Below are 17781 nucleotides of genomic sequence, written 5' to 3'. Positions count from 1 at the left end.
TTAGCCAGTACAGAAAACAAAATTTATTTATTGTGTTTACCGTAACTAACTCAGAAGCCTTTCTGTCACATCTTTAGATCTTCTTTGGAGATGACAATAACTTAAATCCCAAACATTTTGGCTAATTTCTTACAATAATCACAATCATATTTCCTGTCACACGTGGTTGCCCACTAACAAAGCTGCTATATCTTTGTAAAAGAATGAATCTGTCTCCCATCTATTTAAATATCATCTACCATTTAAACAATAATTGAGTAAAAAAACCTTATTCATTATGATTTCAAGCACACTGCTCAGTCAAGTGAATAGAAATTTTGACATGCAATAACTGAGTGTGAATTTAGTGTCATGCCCATTATAACTGTTAGTTCAAGCACTACGGATCTCTCTGTCTCCCCTTCTAAATATAAAATACAAATTTTGGAAGAGGAAATTTAGCCCCAGACTGTAGCTGATGGTTACAGTTCCTGTGTCGTCATTGCTATCTTAATATCTGATACTGATAAATTATTTTTATGACTCTTTTTTAGGACTCTCGATGTACAACCTAATCGAGTTACTGTTGGTGGTATCAGGTCTATAGAGCCCATCCTTCAAAGGAGAGGACAGGTGGAAAGCCATGATTTTGTGGGCTGTATAATGGAGTTTGCAGTCAACGGACGTCCCCTGGAGCCCAGCCAGGCTTTGGCAGCTCAAGGAATCTTAGATCAGTACGTCTGCTATATATGGTATCGAATGGACCGCATTTACAATAAAGGAAGCCATTGTGGAAATCAGAAGCTGTTGCATTCAGACACCATCAGATATTTCTTGTAAAAAAAAACAACCATAGAATTTATTGTAAAGTGTGAAAAATGTAGGAAGAAAGTGAATTAGGAAGAAAGGTTCACGAAAGATTACAGAGGCTTCAGAAGAGCAACATCATTACATTTCTATTGCCAATTATTATTAATGTGGCTTTGCAGGCTGAAATAGAGAAGCCCTGTTATTTCATTTCTTTATAAAATCCACCTGGGATTGATTGTAGTCATACTGTTTGCTAACCCTCTACTCCCTCTTATTTCTTTTTAATCCACAATGTCTGTTCTATCACTTTGCCTCTCAAGTATCACTGAATTTCCCTCATATCCTCCAAGCGGTCTTTCAGAAATGATAGACTATCTGATTCTATTGTTCTTTTCCATCTCGGTGTTTGAAATCACCATTGTAGCAATTATGTCAGTCCTTCGTCCAAATCTGCTAGCTCACCCTTCCTCTTTCAGCCCCCAAGTTTGTGCTGTTCATTGTCATACGAAGTCTCTGGAGGTCTGCGGCATAAAAAGCACATAAAAGAGTTTCTCCTTCACTTGCGTAACAGATAATAGGATTTTCACTGTCTCTGAATTCCTTTCTGTTTCATAAGACTATTAACTTGATGCTGAAAATCGTGATCTGTTTAGAAACATGAGCTGTCTACAGAGAAGAGCCTCTCCGTTTTTGCCTTTCTGGGGGGAACGACGCTCCCCAGCATGTTTTCTCTGCTTATTTGTGTGTATATTCTTCAGCATTTACTTTTCCGATTTGTTTCAGGTGTCCCAGACTAGAAGGCGCTTGCACGACCAGCCCCTGCCAACATGGTGGCACCTGTGTTGACCACTGGTCGTGGCAACAGTGTCACTGCAGAGATGGACTGACGGGAAAGCACTGTGAAAAATGTATGGAGCAGGTTTTACTGTCTTTCTCTCTAGTGTGCACCTAGCTGTGGTTTAACCAAATGCCATTAAGAGTTTCTTTTCAGGGGCATGGGATAATGAATTTTATAAAATAATGCAAACGAGCAGCACGCTTCCGTCTTAAATAATTTTGAAGGAAAAGTCCACAATGGACTGTTGTCCTTTCATGAGCTAAAAATAGCAACAAATTACATGTGTCATGTTTTCTGGTCCGTGTATCACATTTCAGGTATCTTGCAGTCATTTAAAACTACTGCTTCCCAATAGTATATAATCGGTAACTAAAATAAAGCTGTCCCAAAGGAGGGATATGGGAGTCTGCTATGAGGAGGTAAGAGGGTAAGGGAAAACCCTTCCCTTCACCTAAACATTGTGAGCAACTCCTTACGGCTTCTCCGAACCGTAGGCCTTTTTATCAAATGGCCGTCAGGTTATATGCAAGAAAATATGGTAAATGTAAATAAAAGCAAGCCATTTACACTCTGGGGTTATTAACTCGCATATGGTTAGCTCTGTAAATCAATATGGGCTTGTCTAGGACAGCAAAGTGATTTATTTCCATGTAGTTATAGTCTAATGACTAGGCTTTGTTTTCTTACATGTCCCATTATTGTTTAGGTGATTTATGTGCTTTTATTGCACCGGTTTACAAAAGAATTTAGCCATAATTTTAACAGCATTTGGTAGTCAATGCTCTGCCATTTTTACTCTTTTTTTATGCCATAACAAATAGAAAGTCATTATCTCTGCCCTGAAGAGCTTACAGTTGAATATATCATGAAACCCTGCTTGCAGTAATGGAAACAGTAACATCCCTGGGAAGGAATTACAGTTCTGAGAGCCAAATTTTTTTCCCTCCTCCCTCACTTGTTCCCTGGTGAGTTTTAATTTACTATTGACTGATAGCAGCAGTAAATTACTAGCACACTCCCACTCTCAAACACACATTCTGGTTGAAGCCAAAGAATAGAGGGGCTGAAATTGCCATTCCCTCCTGCTCTCCCCCCCGACCTGCTCTGAACTTGATCTCTGCTCTGAGTGAAAATGGTCATTATTAGGCAGATGATCGCTATAGCTGTAACGAGCTGCATACTCTGAACTTCCCCGTGCTTGTCCCAGATATTACTGCCGACACTGCCTTATCGCTGGAAGGCAAAGGACGACTTGACTACCACATGAGCCCAAACAAGAAGCGAGAATACATGATGAGACAGGGCACTCGAGGCGCCGGGCCGGGACCCCCAAACGTGGAGCGCTTGGAAGTTAAGTTCAGGACAAGAAGTGAGAATGGCATTTTAGTTCACATCCAGGAAAGCAGCAACTTCACTACCGTGAAGGTAAGATTACAGCTAATGCTGACTTTGATTTGATTGGACTGCCTCATGCATGGTGATCAAAATCACATTTTTCCATTACTCTTGCTGTTTCCTTTATAAAATATTAGGTCTTTAACTGAGGCTAGGCACTGCTCCAGTATCATTCATCTTCTCAACAATTCCCTTGCTATTTGCCAAGGTATCGGAAGATCTTGATGGTTTTGTATCTAATCAGTTTTGTCTAGACTCCAAATAGTGACTGTTTTAAGGCAGCAAGAACACCACTCATTGCCATATTTGTTATCATCATTAAGTTACACTCTACAGAACAAATCGTTTTGTTATTGGCCTTTTATCTTCTGATTTTTCGGGCCTTGAACCCAGACCCTCCTTAAGATAGCAAACAATTGCCAAAAAGTTTTTGTTAATTCCTACTGGCATGGCTCATGCTTATCAAACTAGGAAGTGAGGTATAACTTGAATTCATGAGCTTACCCATAGACCAATGTCAATATCAAATTATGTTGAGATTTGTAGCTGAATTAATGCTTAAAATGGCACACAGTTTGTTTTTTTTTTTTTTTTCCCAAAGAGTTTATTGCTGCAGAAGTTACCTTTCTCAAGAGAAAGCGATGGTTCGGTTCCTGGCTATGACTCAGTCCATTTACTCATAACACTAAATGAGTACAGCAGCGATGTTGGCAAGCCCCTTTATTGGGCTGGTGTAAGCTCCAAGTTTCCTTGACTGCTGTAAGGCTTTCCAAGTTTTTTTCCCTGACTTTTAGAGAAACTCATACAGAAGTTCACACTTTCTAAGCTTCAGCCCCATGGATATTCTCCACCTGCCTGGTCAGAGGTACAGAGCTTTCCTGACACACCGGCTGCATTTAAGAAGCAAGTCTGCATTACTTCCCTGGCGTACACTTTTACCACATCATTTGATAGGAAGTTTCTGCCTCAGTCGTATTAGCAGATAAGATCTCATTATTTTGAGTTCTGGAGAGAAAAAAACAAATACTACCTTTTTCTCCCTAGTAGAATTTGCTAGGTCAGCTCTACAAGCATTATTAAAAAAAAAAAAAAAGAGTTGTCTTTCCTGGCTGAAAGCACTAGTGGTGTGTTTATGCAAACACTCTTATTATTGTTAATATTGGTGAAATTATACAAGCAAGCAGAGGGGTGTCAAGTCCCAGATCCAGCTGTGCAAGGGCAAAGAGCAGAGGTTTGCCTAGTAACAGATGCAGCAGTCTGAGGAAGGAGAGGTACCATCACTGTACTGATTATTGCCGAAAAATTCCCAGATGATGCTAGTTACTAAAACTGTAGTAATTTAACTGTAGTTAATACCATATGGCTTCTGCACCGCCGCTCATACCTGGAGTAGGTATCATGACAAGCACTTCTCTCAGTGATGGCCCAAGATGTCAGTAAAACCAACCCATCCATGCATAGGTCTCCCTGGCATCTCAGTCCACGCCCAGTGCAGAAGATGAACTTTTAGGACTTATCAGTGCTTATAAATACTTAAAGGGTGGGTGTCAGGAGGATGGGGCCAGTCTGTTTTCAGTGGTGCCCAGTGACAGGACAAGAGGTAATGAGCACAAACTTGAACATAGGAAGTTCCATCTAAACATGAGGAGGAAATTCCTTACTTTGAGGGTGGCAGAGCACTGGAACAAGCTGCCCAGAGAGGTGGTGGGGTCTCTGGAGACATTCAAAACCCACCGGGATGCCATCCTGTGCAACCTGCTCTAGGTGGACCTGCTTTGGCAGGAGGGTTGGACTAGATGGTCTCCAGAGGTCCCTTCCAACCCCTGTCATTCTGTGATTCCCTGACATCTGTTTACAACTCTTGTCAGTCTTCAAAACAGACAATTTTATACCTTGATTGTTATGTCTTTTAATATGCTTGTTACCGATTCAGAGAAAACCTGCCATGTATTTTTTAATATTAAACTGTGCTTGGGAAAAGCTATACAAGTCCTGTGGCTGCTTCCATGCCTCCACGTTTTTCCTCCTGTAGTTAACTGGTTTGGGTATAGCAGGGATTGGGGTAAAATTAAAGAAATGGTAATAAATCAGACCCCCTGAGATTGTAAGCAGCTGATTCACTAAATGATGGATGTAAACTCCACCCAAAGAACCCAAGAGAGGTCTTTATGGTATCAAGGGATTCTTAATCCAGGAAAGATATAAAAACTAGCAGATTAAATTAAACAATGGTCAAATTCAGAGGGAAAATGCCCCCCAAAAAACACACAAAAAGGAAGAGGGTAGGAGATTCCTTATTAGTAAAGCTCTTTGTCACAGTTTATTTTCCTACAAATGATACATGTAGCAACTAATTAAATTAGAAGTAATGGGATAAATACAGCAGCTTAAAGGTGAAATTGCCTGCCTTGTTTTAATTGGAAATCTCATCTGAAATCAGATTAAATTAGCATAACTGTAGCTCTAAGATCTAGGAATTGTATGGGTAGACCATGTGGATTACATGTTCCCTACATGAGCTAACACATGCATATGTTAAGGTGGTGAAGCACTGAAATGGATTGCCCGGAGAAGTCGTGGATACTCCATCACTGGAACTGTTCAAAGTCAGGTTGGATGGGGCTTGGAGCAACCTGGTCTAATGGAAAGTGTCCCTGCCCATGGCAGGTGGGGTCCCTTCCCACCCAAACCATTCTCCAAACCATTCTGTGATTCTATGCACGTATTATGTTACAGGAATAAATCAGAACATAACTCATTTAAATGATATCTCATCCAGTGGGCCATAAATCTGTAAAGGCTAGAGCTCAGATTTAAGACAAATAAGAAGCAATTTGTTCAGTAAAGGAGACTCAGAATATTAGTAAAGTTGAATCATCCTTGTATTTAGGAATATGTTTGATTTAGTGGTTCATTCTTTTCATTATATTCTACTTGTCAGTTGCTCTGCCATTTAAATAAAACCCAGAAATGGGTGTTACTCAGTATTGTCAGCATCAGCATTTGTTTCAAATTTAGAAATATGTTGTGCTTCAAGGAACTGAGATGAACATTCCTTATTTTTTCCTGGTTGAAAAAGTCATGGACCAGTCTTGTCTCTGGAAATTTTATTTGCCAGGTGCCACTAGTATATTATTTATGAGTCTGTTAGAATTAGTCACGTGCAACTTTAAAGAAAGAGAAATAGAGCTAAAGAGTCATAAATCAGTATGGAAAATATCAGTTGCTGACAGGTAAATAATTCTACAGTTCTTCTCTAATTAAAAGTTACGATTCTGAGCTAAGTCTTCCCATAAGCTTAGAGGGTATTGTCTGATATGGTATATTTAATTTCGTTTACATAAAGACCAAAATACAAGGCAGTATTTTAATGGAGCATAAAAGACAAAATAAGACTAGCAAACTAATTATAGGTTGCAGACATAAATATATGTATATATTCTGCCCAGTTAATCTTTTTAGAAATACTTTTGATTGTGGCAAACATTTAATATGTTATAATAGTCTATGTGGCTGCATTTCCAAATGTGGGACTTCCTTTTGACTGTGTGATAGTTTCGATGCATGCCACCTGTGTTTGCCGGTAAGAAAAGCATCCTCTCTCTGAGGGGCAGCTTTATCAAAGAGTCCCTCAAACAATACATTTTCAAATAGTCCAAATTATTGCACTTATAAATGAAGTGCGTACACATATTAACCATTGTATTTCTTGATCCAAATGGAATACGTGCTAGACGCATTCAGTTCAGGCTGCTGCCAAGACATGAGCGTGGTCTTACAGCCGTATTCAAGCTGATCTGTATGAACAAAGTGCTCAGCTTGCATCACTGAAGAAGTAAATCCAGAGCATTTAACAGTTTCTGGAAAGGAGAGCTGCATTCTTGCAGCCGGTGTGTCACCTCACAGTTCTTCCCAGGTGAACGTTATTTTTCCTGGAACAAAGCATGTGAGGCTTAGAGAGCTTTCAACAAACCTGGGGCTCCGACCTTTCCTGGACTATGGGCGTGCACGTTCTGCATGCCTCGTCCTGCAGATCACAGACCGACCGAGCCGCAGCGAGGAACGCGGGAGGGAAAATAGTCCGCTTATTTAACACGTGTGACCAAGCATGCAGAGGATGGAAGGAAACTTGCAACAAGTTGCAGAGCCGCCCTATATGAGCTGTACACACGTCGGTACGCCCTTAGGTGCTCAGCTGATGTACCCAACTCCTATGCAATATTTGAGAATATTTGAATGTTTGGCAGGTTTGGATGTTGGGTTTTTGTTTTTTTTTTTAAACCCCTATTTCTTAAATGTAGAGTTTGCACTGTTCTCATTTTGGGGTCATTTAATATTGAGCTAGTAAGAAGTTTGAAACCCTGCATCTCATGATTCAGTAGAATTGCGAGGCGTCATTCCTAGAGGGAAAGCCAAAAAATTTTGCATGGAATTCAGTAGTGCCTTTTTTTTACTAACAGCTCACAAGTTTAAAACCATTTTGCTCAAGTAAGCACCATTTGAAAATTCACACGCTTTGCAACTCTTCAGAAAGGTTTCTAAAATATAACTATTTCTCGGCAAAATGCAAATTAGCAGCAAAACCAGTTAGGAAATGGGAATCTTGTCCAAACCCTGCCATGCCACATATATTCCTACTGTGTCATAATGAAAACTAGATGCAAGTTTTTTGGGCAGGGACAACATCTGTTTACTCTGCAAAGCATTTTCCACACTTGCATGAAAGAAGGAGGAAGCATTATTCTTTTATTGGTTAAAATGTTTTGTCATGTTCATGCCCTATTGCTGGCCCCTCAAGAGCCTTTTCTCTTCTGAGATTAGCCAGGGAATGAGTGAATGGCAGCTCTGAGTTTTCTACAGATACAATGGTGTATTTAATTGCATTCAAATTTTTAGTATTAAATAAATAATGCATTTTTAATAGAAAACAGTTATTTGGGGAAAAATATACCCAGGCTTCCTATTTCAACCAAAGTTACTGCAGCTGTACTGAATAGGCGTTGCATTGGTTATGTGTGTATAGGAGCGGTTATGCGTGTATCATCTTAAAATGATGCATTTTACTGTTTTCTGATCAGATAAAAGGTGGGAAAGTGCACTACGTATCTGATGCTGGAATTGCTGGGAAAGTGGAAAGAAATATCCCAGAAGTGTACGCTGCAGATGGTCAGTGGCATTCGGTGCTCATTGAGAAGAACGGGTCTGCTACTGTCCTGTCGGTTGACAAGACTCACAGCCGAGACATCCTCCACGCCACGCAAGACTTTGGTGGACTAAATGTTCTTACAATTTCTTTGGGAGGAATCCCATCCAGCCAACCTTTCAAGAGCACAGTTGCAGGTAATTTTATTTTATTTTTTTATTTTTATTTATTTAATATAGTACGCATAAGCAAATTTGAGCCGACAAAGGGTCTCTATTTGCTTAAAGGTTGAGGAATGGACTGTAATTCTGTATTAGTAACTAATATACTTCCATACTTTGCCAGTAAAACGACAAATTGCATGAGCAAGGATTGCAGGCTTTGTTCCTTCTATACACGCGGCAGCCTTGTTGTTTCCAAAGCAGGCACTCCATCTGCAAGGCTTTTTGGAGATAGGGGGTGGGTTTCCTTGCTTGTCTGTAAATCAGTCTTTTAATTTTGTTATGCTAATGGAGAAGAAAGGATCTATTCTTCACCTGGGTCAGAATCTGGAAAATCAAGGCAAATCTTTTACTTGGGCAAAAATGGCAAATGAGAACTTTGTCTCTGTAGGGGTTTGTTAAGTACTGCAGGATTTAGCCTGTTTTTAATACGATTAAAATATTTTCTGAAACTCCAACTTCCTCCTGCTTTATCCTGCTGTCAAATGAAGAATAGGATTTATTTCTGAGCAACCAAAACCAAGGACAATAAGGAACCACCCTCTGACTGAAATCTAGCTGTTAAGAAGTAAATCAATCTCCCTTAAGAGTTAAAGCAACTGTCTTAGACCCTGGCAAAAGAAGGAGATAACATATATTTGATATCATTCCCCCAGTGATAAGTAAAGATGGAAGTGTTTTTTAGCTACAAACTGTGAAATACTCCAGACAATTAAGGCATAGGTTTCACAGAGTTTTTTATATTGAACAGTCTTCCTGACTTCAAGAATTGTGAGCAGATAAAGGATCTTTGGAGCAAATTCTCACTTCACATTTGTATATAATCACATGAATGCTGGGCTTACCTTTACCATTTTTACATGTATGTTTTGAGCAGTGTATGCATGGAAAAGTCAGAGGCTTTTAGGGAAGCTAAAACAAAGAAAATTGAGGACGCTAAAATCTCACCACTGCCTGATGCTGTGGCAGACAAATTAGGAATGTCTGGCTTCCATTAGGAATACACAATCCAAAATCCCTTATTCATATGATTTTATTTTACTTTAATATTGGATTACATTGTGTATGACATACCAAGGATTTACAAGGGGGAGGTATAAAACTCTGCATGAACTCAGAGAGTCGAAAATATCTGCAGCACTGTTAAAGGCAGACAAACACACGCGCGGGTGGCAATCCCAGGGCTGTGAAGCTGGTATATCCAATAACATTTCCAAACCCGGGTAGACCTGGCAAAATCCCGGTTGCGGTTTATCGCATCACTGCTGCAAGGGACCACCAAGCATGTGGTTTCCTGCCACCTCAATCGTCCATTTTGCCTGGGCTCCCACCTGAACCCAAATCCTCAATTTCCTCTTTATTTGGGAATGTAAAAACAGGAGAAAATGAACATGTAAGTAACGCTGAGAGAAATACATCTCTCAGAATGGAAATGACACAGAAATAGCATAACTTGCAAAACTTGGAAGGTTCTTTCATGTCCCTTTACACCATATGACTTGCATCTCTCAGTGAAACCTATTTGATGTTGATACCCACTTGCATCTCATTTCTGACATCAGAGGATGTTCAAATTTTAAAACAACGTACTTTGAAGATTATAAATCTGTAATATCGCCTCATACAACTTGAGTAGATTTGCTATTTCATGACAGAGCAAATATTCATAACATTTATCTCTGTGCTACCTGTTTTTACAGAGATTTCCACAGTTATTCACAAAGTTGCCATTCGTAGTGGCTCTTCTTCCATTCCAGCAATATGTTTGTGGAAATGAACCTTTCTCTGACACTACTAACGCATGGAACATTTGCTCCCCTTTATTCTTTCACCCAAGTGTGATGGGTCAGGACTGAGTAGTGGCACTTTCCGTCTCCTTGTTTATTATTTTTAGTGATAATAGCTGATAAATTGAGTCTGGAATAATATCCTCCTGTAAACCTGCCACCATGCACGTCATTCCAAGGACAATCCAGCAGAAGCTACGGAGAAATAAATATGTTTCTTACAGTAACCGTGCATGTGGGCACTGAAAGCATGACTTAGAATCATAGAATCTTATAGAATTGTCTAGGTTGGAAGGGACCTCTAAGATCATCGAGTCCAACCATTGACTGCCAAAACCACCACTAAACAGTGTCCCTAAGCACCACATCTCCCCATTTTTTAAATACCTCCAGGGAGGTACCTACAAGAAAGACAGACTTACAAACACGTCTCTGCATAGGATTTTGTCACAGCTCTGAGCAGAGGTCAGCATAAGGTTGCACTACCCTAAAACCCTTGCAGAAATGATTAAGTCTGGGGAACACGGAGAATTATTAGGCTGGCAATAGGCTGAATTTTCCTGCGACCTCACACACAACCACCGCACAAAGGCAGGGGATAATCCCATCTCCTGGGGCTCTCACAGCACTGAAGCTCGACATCACCACTGACAGGGTAGCGCCACAACCGAGCTATGGGAAGTTTGGGAAAAGGCCACTTGAGATCCAGAGACATAAAAGTACTGCCATGATTTCAGGGGAGAGTAAGACAGGAGGCTTGGCTGAAGCATGACAGGCAACTTCAGCTCAGAACAGGGGAAACCGGAAAGGACACAAGCCAAGGGGAACGGAAGCTAATGTTTTCTGCTAGCACAGCCAAGCAGAGACATCCACAGGTGTCTCTGTGTGGATGATAAGTTTCAGAAATACGGGAAAATTAGGAAACAAAAACATTTAGGTATAATGAATGAAGTTGTTAGAATTAATATTTGTTCAAATTTATTTTAAAGACATTAAATGGTGTTAGAATAGATGTTTCCCTATGTTAACCATTTAAATTCTTGGCTTATTTACTGAACAATGGAGCCTTTCATTTAGCTTCAGTGAAATGGGTCTATAAATTGAGAATTGAGTCCGTTTAACAATATATTTTTAGAAAATACGGTATTTCTACAAAATCCAACCATTTGCTCATTGTTTACTATTTTGGCAAAATAATTTTACTTCAAGGGGAAACTACATTATAATACAGATCTGGCAATATAACCTTCAGACTTCCTTCAATGAGTCTGTCTGTGAAATAAGCATGCTACAATACAATCGCAAAAGTATCCACTTGCATTGCAAACGTTAGATCTAATCTGCTCACTGAGAAGCAGAGTTGAGTCTCTGTGTGCAAGCAACCTGTTTTTACCCAAAATGCATTTTTTTTCATTTCATTTTACTTTTTTTTTTTTCCTCAATTTGAACTTGGTTCTCAGTCCCTAAACTTGAGGTAGACAGTTCATAATCAGAAAGTAGTTCCTTCTCCTGCACAGTCCGTAGAATTCTTAAAAGCCAGATCAACATTTCAAATCATATTTAGGCTTCTGCTTATAATTGCCTGGTGTTTTTTTCAGATTTAACGGAAGTAATGAGAGTGCAAAATGTCTTACAAGCCTTCTGGAAAACATGATATGTTAATTTTCAGCATCTTAATTGCAGGTTTTGGTACATTTTATTTACTCACCTAAGAATATTTTCGTTGCTTTGAAATTTTAGTGTAGAAGTTAAAAACCACAGTCTGTTTCTGAATTCTTATTTGTCAGGCTTAAAAGAACCAAGATATCTTGGTATCATAAGTGCCATGCATTTATCTTCGGAGAAATTACTTAATTGCTTTCTTATCTTTAATCTCCATTTTTGTGCACAGCTTACATGTGAAAATCATTAGTTTTAAAAGGTGCGTGTATAGAAATTATGTCAGAAGCTCCGGGCATGACCAGCCTTTACTTAATCTTGTTCCGCTTAAAGGTAGATTTCAGTTCCTATCTAATATGAACACTAAAAAATTATCAGAAGGAAAGCTGGAGAGGGACTTTGTAAAAAGACATGTAGTGATAGGATGAGGGGTAATGGCTTCAAACTGGAAGAGGGCAGATTTAGATTACAGAATCACAGGATCACAGAATCTTCATGGTTGGAATGGACCTTTGAGATCATCGAGTCCAACCACAAAAAAAAAAAACCAAACCCACAAACAGACACAAACCAACAATCTCGGCCCTCAAGTGCCATGTCTACACGTTTCTTAAATACCTCCAGGGATGGCGACTCCACCACCTCCCTGGGCAGGCTGTTCCAGTGCCTGACCACTCTCTCAGTAAAGTAATTCTTCCTAATATCTAATCTAAACCTCCCCTGCCCCAACTTTACACCATTTCCTCTGGTCCTGTCATTATTCCCTTGGGAGAAGAGGCCAACACCCACCTCTCTACAACCTCCTTTCATAGAGGAAAATGAGGTCCCCCCTCAGCTTCCTCTTCTCCAAACTAAACATGCCCAGTTCCCTCAGCCTCTCCTCATATGACTTGTTCTCTAGACCCCTCACCAGAGAAGCTGTGGATGCCCCATCCCTGGAGGTGTTCAAGGCCAGGCTGGATGGGGCTTTGAGCAACCTGGTCTAGTGGGAGGTGTCCCTGCCCATGGGAGGGGGGTTGGAACTAGATGACTTTTAAGGTCCCTTCCAACCTAAACCATTCTATGATCCTATGATTATATGACTGGTTTTCTGTTTTGTTGCTTCTGTGTTGGTGTTTCTTCTTTCATTCTGGACGACAAGAGGCACACCACAGATCTTTCCATCTGCTGATGCAAAAGGTTTCCCCTTTAGCATGACATCGATGCTCAGAGTGTCTTTGGTCTCTGTTGACAGTGCATACTCAGTCTTCAGGTCCTGACGTGACTCTTGCTTTTCCTTCTAGGCTTTGATGGCTGCATTTCTTACATCAAGTACGGCAGGGAGAGCCTTCCCTTCGCTGGCAAGCACAGCCTCGCCACTCTCTCCAAAACAGACCCCTCGGTGAAGATCGGCTGCCGCGGCCCCAACGTCTGCGCCAGCAGTCCCTGCTGGGGTGAGCTGATGTGCATCAACCAGTGGTATGCCTACCAGTGTGTCCCACCAGGCGCCTGTGCCTCCAGCCCCTGCCAAAACGGGGGCAGCTGTGAGCCGGGAGCACACACCGGCTTCACCTGCAGCTGTCCTGAGGCATACGCAGGACGGACGTGCGAGGCGGTGGTGGCGTGCCTGGGGGTCTCCTGCGCCCCTGGCCATGAGTGTAGAGCAGGGATCAATGGTGGCCACATCTGCCTCCCGTCCCCGCACCCCGCCGAGCTGTCCTTGCCTCTCTGGGCTGTGCCGGCTATCGTGGGGAGCTGCGCGACAGTCCTGGCACTGCTGGTCCTCAGCCTCATCCTCTGCAACCAGTGCCGAGGCAAGAAGTCAAAAGCCCCGAAAGAGGAGAAGAAAACAAAGGAGAAGAAGAAAAAAGGGAGCGAGAATGTGGCATTTGATGACCCAGACAACATTCCGCCCTATGGTGATGACATGACAGTCAGGAAGCAGCCTGAAGGGAACCCAAAACCAGATATCATTGAAAGAGAAAACCCATATCTCATCTATGATGAAACCGACATCCCACATGCCACAGAGACCATCCCCAGCGCCCCGCTGGCTTCCCCTGAGCCTGAGATTGAGCACTATGACATCGACAACGCCAGCAGCATTGCCCCCTCAGATGCTGACATCATCCAGCACTACAAGCAGTTTCGGAGCCACACGCCCAAGTTCTCCATCCAGAGGCACAGCCCACTGGGCTTCGCCCGGCAGTCCCCCATGCCCCTGGGAGCCAGCAGCTTGACCTACCAGCCTGCCTACGGCCAGGGCTTGAGGACAACCTCTTTAAGCCACTCGGCATGCCCTACTCCCAACCCCCTGTCTCGGCACAGCCCCGCACCCTTCTCCAAATCATCGACTTTCTACAGGCACAGTCCAGCAAGGGAGTTGCACCTCGCCATAAGGGAAGGGAGTCCGCTGGAGATGCACAACGATGTCTGTCAGCCCGGCATTTTTAACTACGCCACTCGGCTGGGGAGGAGAAGTAAGAGTCCACAGACCATGGCAAGCCATGGTTCCCGACCGGGAAGCCGCCTGAAGCAGCCCATCGGGCAGATTCCTCTGGAGACTGCTCCTCCAGTGGGGTTGTCCATCGAAGAGGTGGAGAGACTGAACACCCCTCGCCCCAGAAACCCCAGCATCTGCAGTGCAGACCATGGCCGGTCCTCTTCTGAGGAGGACTGCAGAAGGCCTCTGTCCCGGACGAGGAACCCAGCCGATGGTATTCCTGCGCCCGAGTCCTCCTCTGACAGCGACTCCCACGAGTCCTTCACCTGCTCGGAGATGGAGTATGACAGGGATAAGCCCATAGCATACACCTCCAGGATGCCCAAGTTATCCCAGGTCAATGAGTCCGATGCGGATGACGAGGACAACTACGGTGCCAGGCTGAAGCCCCGGCGGTACCCTGGTCGCCGAGGTGAGGGGGGGCCAGTGGGGGCACAGGCGACCACCACCAGCGCCGGGGAGAGCTCCCTGCCCGTGAAACTGGGGCAGCAAGCGGGAAGCTTCAACTGGGACAACCTCTTGAACTGGGGACCAGGCTTTGGGCACTACGTGGATGTTTTCAAAGATTTAGCATCACTTCCTGAAAAAACAGCAGCAGCAGCAGCAGCAGCGAGTGAAGACAGCAAAGGTGGTACAATGAAGCCTGTTTCCAAGGACGGGGAAGCAGAACAGTACGTATAGGTTTTATCTCCTGGTATTGCCGCAGTGCAAAGCCACAGGGACCGGTCAAACCATTATATGGTTGTAGAAAAGCAAAGATCAGCATTTGAACCCCAGGCCAGTTTGGTTGAAGGAGACTTTAAAAATAATAACCATTTTGCTGCTGAAAGACTTAAAACATTTTTAATTTAATTACGCTTGGATGAATTTATTTCTCCTGCATGCATTGTATTTGAAAGCAAGATATTCGGCATGCAGCCTTTGGAAAGGGTTTCCTATTTACCATTGTTTGGTTTGTGATTCTTAAATTAATAATGCTTTGTTCTGAAAATGAACTAATTTTTTTTTTTTTTTATAATTGTGAAGGATGTGCATAATGTCTCCAGCTACTAACATGTTTTACGATGCAAGAGTATTGAGGATTTAATTTTCCTTAAGAAGTGCATGGAAGAACGATGGTGAATGAAGGAATTACAGTAGTAAGGTGTCTCAGAAAACGTAGTTACCATATCCTGCAGTTGCTCACATGTAACTATGGATGAAATCGGCTTGAATAATTGCTGGCAACAGTGCTGTAAGTCTTATTCCATACACGAGGTGCTCAAGCCAGTCAGCACTTTAGGAGTATTTTTCTTTTCAGCTTTTTTATTTGAGTTTTTTTTCTTCTCCCCCCCCCCCCCCTTTTTTTTTTTTTTTTTTTGCTTAGGTTTTTTTTGACAAAGTTGTGTGAGAGCTTCTGAATCTCTATGAAATATTTGGGGATGCTTAACCTTGGTCCCTGCCCACCCCCCTCAGTGCTTCCAGTGGGAAGGGAGTGACTGGCATTTGCCAGCCCAGCCAGGTAACCTGGCTTGCAGCAGCGGCAGCAGCATGATCAACAGGAGCGAAGGGAAAAAAGAAAACAACCTTGATTTTACACGTCTTGGCCTCTCATCTTGTCTGTGCTGCTGCTGCAGTCTGTGCTTCTCCCCACATTTCATTTTCCCATCTGTACTATGGAAAGGTAGGAATAACACTTACTCGCCTACCTCACAGGGGTGTTGTGAGGACTAATTAGTTAACTCATCTGAAGTGCTTAGACTTTATAAAGCACTATAATAAGTATTATCATAATTATTATCAAAGCACTGCCTAGCCTTTGTGACCTTGGAGTGACATTTTCTGCATTATATGATTTTCTATGATGAAAACTTTGAAGAATTATTTATTGTATAGAAAATTACTGCACTCTAGCATTTTGGAGCGGATATGAGGGAAAACTACTTGTAGATTCATTAATGTAGCTTACTGTTTGTCCCAAATTCCCTAAAGTTTTAGGTAAAGTAGAACCTCACAAAGTCCTTACATCTTCATGCGGATCTGATGAACCTATTGTACTGTGTAAAAACTTCAATCTTTTTTTTTTTTTTTTTACCTAAGCTGTGTTTTTATATCAATATTTTCCTATGCTGAATAGTTTTCTTACTTTCAGGGAAGGTAAGAAAAATACTTTTTTTACATTTGTTACTTATGTAACATCCATATTTTTCACATTTTGATAAAATTGTAACATACTGTATGCTTTCTACCTGTAAATGCCAATAATAGAATTAAAATATTTATTTAAAATCTTTAGTGTGTGTTATTGGAAACCTTTCTTCTTTTCTCTCTCTCTAATTTCCACTCCTTGATCTTCACTTTTACTAGCTTTTTATTCAGAAAATGTGCTGTAAGAAGCAAGGTGATGGAAATTTGTTAACCAAGACTTCCCCCTCCTCACAAAGCTGCAGCTTTCCAAGTATGTAGATAGTTAGGAGTGTGAGAACAAGAGCTTAATTTAATAAAGCAGCAGTTGAACAATAAATAACTGCATTCTTGTATATTTATAAGAGGGTAAATCAAACTTGGCCAACTTGCTGGAGAATGCAAAGAGTGAAAAAGTTAAGACTGCAGGCAAGAGGTGAGTTCTGAGGTTACACTTTGAATTAGTGGTATTTTGTTTAAAGAACTTGGAAAAAGAATAACAATTTGAGGGTGGGTTGGTTTTTTTTTATGTGTTAATTGTTTCTTCTGGAATTTTTTGGTCAGCTTGTCTCAGAACTGGCAATGAGGAACCCTTTTTGCCTAAAAATGCTGCCAACTTCATCTTGCCCCACAATAGTGAAAAGATAATGGGCCAAAGTAGCCCACATTTGCATGTAAGTAGTTTCATCCGAAAAAACGAGATCCACAAATGATTTCGGAATTTGAGAAGCTGCTACAATTAAACATCTGTTAAAAAGCTGTATGTTTAGTTTGAATATTATCCTTTAATACAAACTGTACCACATCCAAGCAGTGATTTTAATAACACGTGAAAGCTTTAACAAATGAAATCTTTTAAATGTAACACCAAACATATTGGGAACTGCATTATGCCAGTTAAGCATTCTGAGATTATCAAAAAGTTTTGTTAAAGAAAAATAATACGCAATGTGGACTTACACAAAGTTTATATCATAACTTTAATGCAGTTTGCAGTTTACAGTTTATGTTGTAGTGCATTCCTCTAAATTTTGACACTTTGTCATAGATAGAAGAATGTTTTATTGATTTCCTTGTTTCCCTGTTTCTGAAAAGCAGAGAGATATTTTTGACACTTAAACGTATGATCCATTTCTGCCTTTTTTTTTTTAAATTCTTTCATGATGAGGATCAGAAAAGGGCTCCAAGTGAATCATGTGAAACAATCATCCAAAGTTATTAGAGTTGAGAGGAGTGAGCTGCATAATTCCCTTGGTTCATCATCGGAACTGCACGGTCCTGTTTCAAAATCTGGGACATATTAT

At 41.4% G+C, this 17781-nt stretch overlaps 1 protein-coding gene across 1 annotated transcript in view; it reads left to right on the top strand.

The window, feature by feature from the left end:
• Positions 1-14995, top strand: part of FAT4 (FAT atypical cadherin 4) — a 145579-nt gene extending 130584 nt beyond the window's left edge. Inside the window, exons 13-17 of the mRNA XM_074154985.1 lie at positions 534-713; positions 1573-1697; positions 2835-3052; positions 8101-8362; positions 13116-14995. Coding sequence (XP_074011086.1) covers positions 534-713; positions 1573-1697; positions 2835-3052; positions 8101-8362; positions 13116-14995 — 2665 coding nt within the window. The remainder of the gene's footprint in view (positions 1-533; positions 714-1572; positions 1698-2834; positions 3053-8100; positions 8363-13115) is intronic.
• Positions 14996-17781: the final 2786 nt, after the last annotated feature.

The sequence above is a fragment of the Numenius arquata genome, chromosome 10 (assembly GCF_964106895.1).
Source record: "Numenius arquata chromosome 10, bNumArq3.hap1.1, whole genome shotgun sequence".
Classification (NCBI taxonomy): Eukaryota; Metazoa; Chordata; class Aves; order Charadriiformes; family Scolopacidae; genus Numenius; species Numenius arquata.
This window is presented reverse-complemented; position numbering and strand designations above follow the sequence as displayed.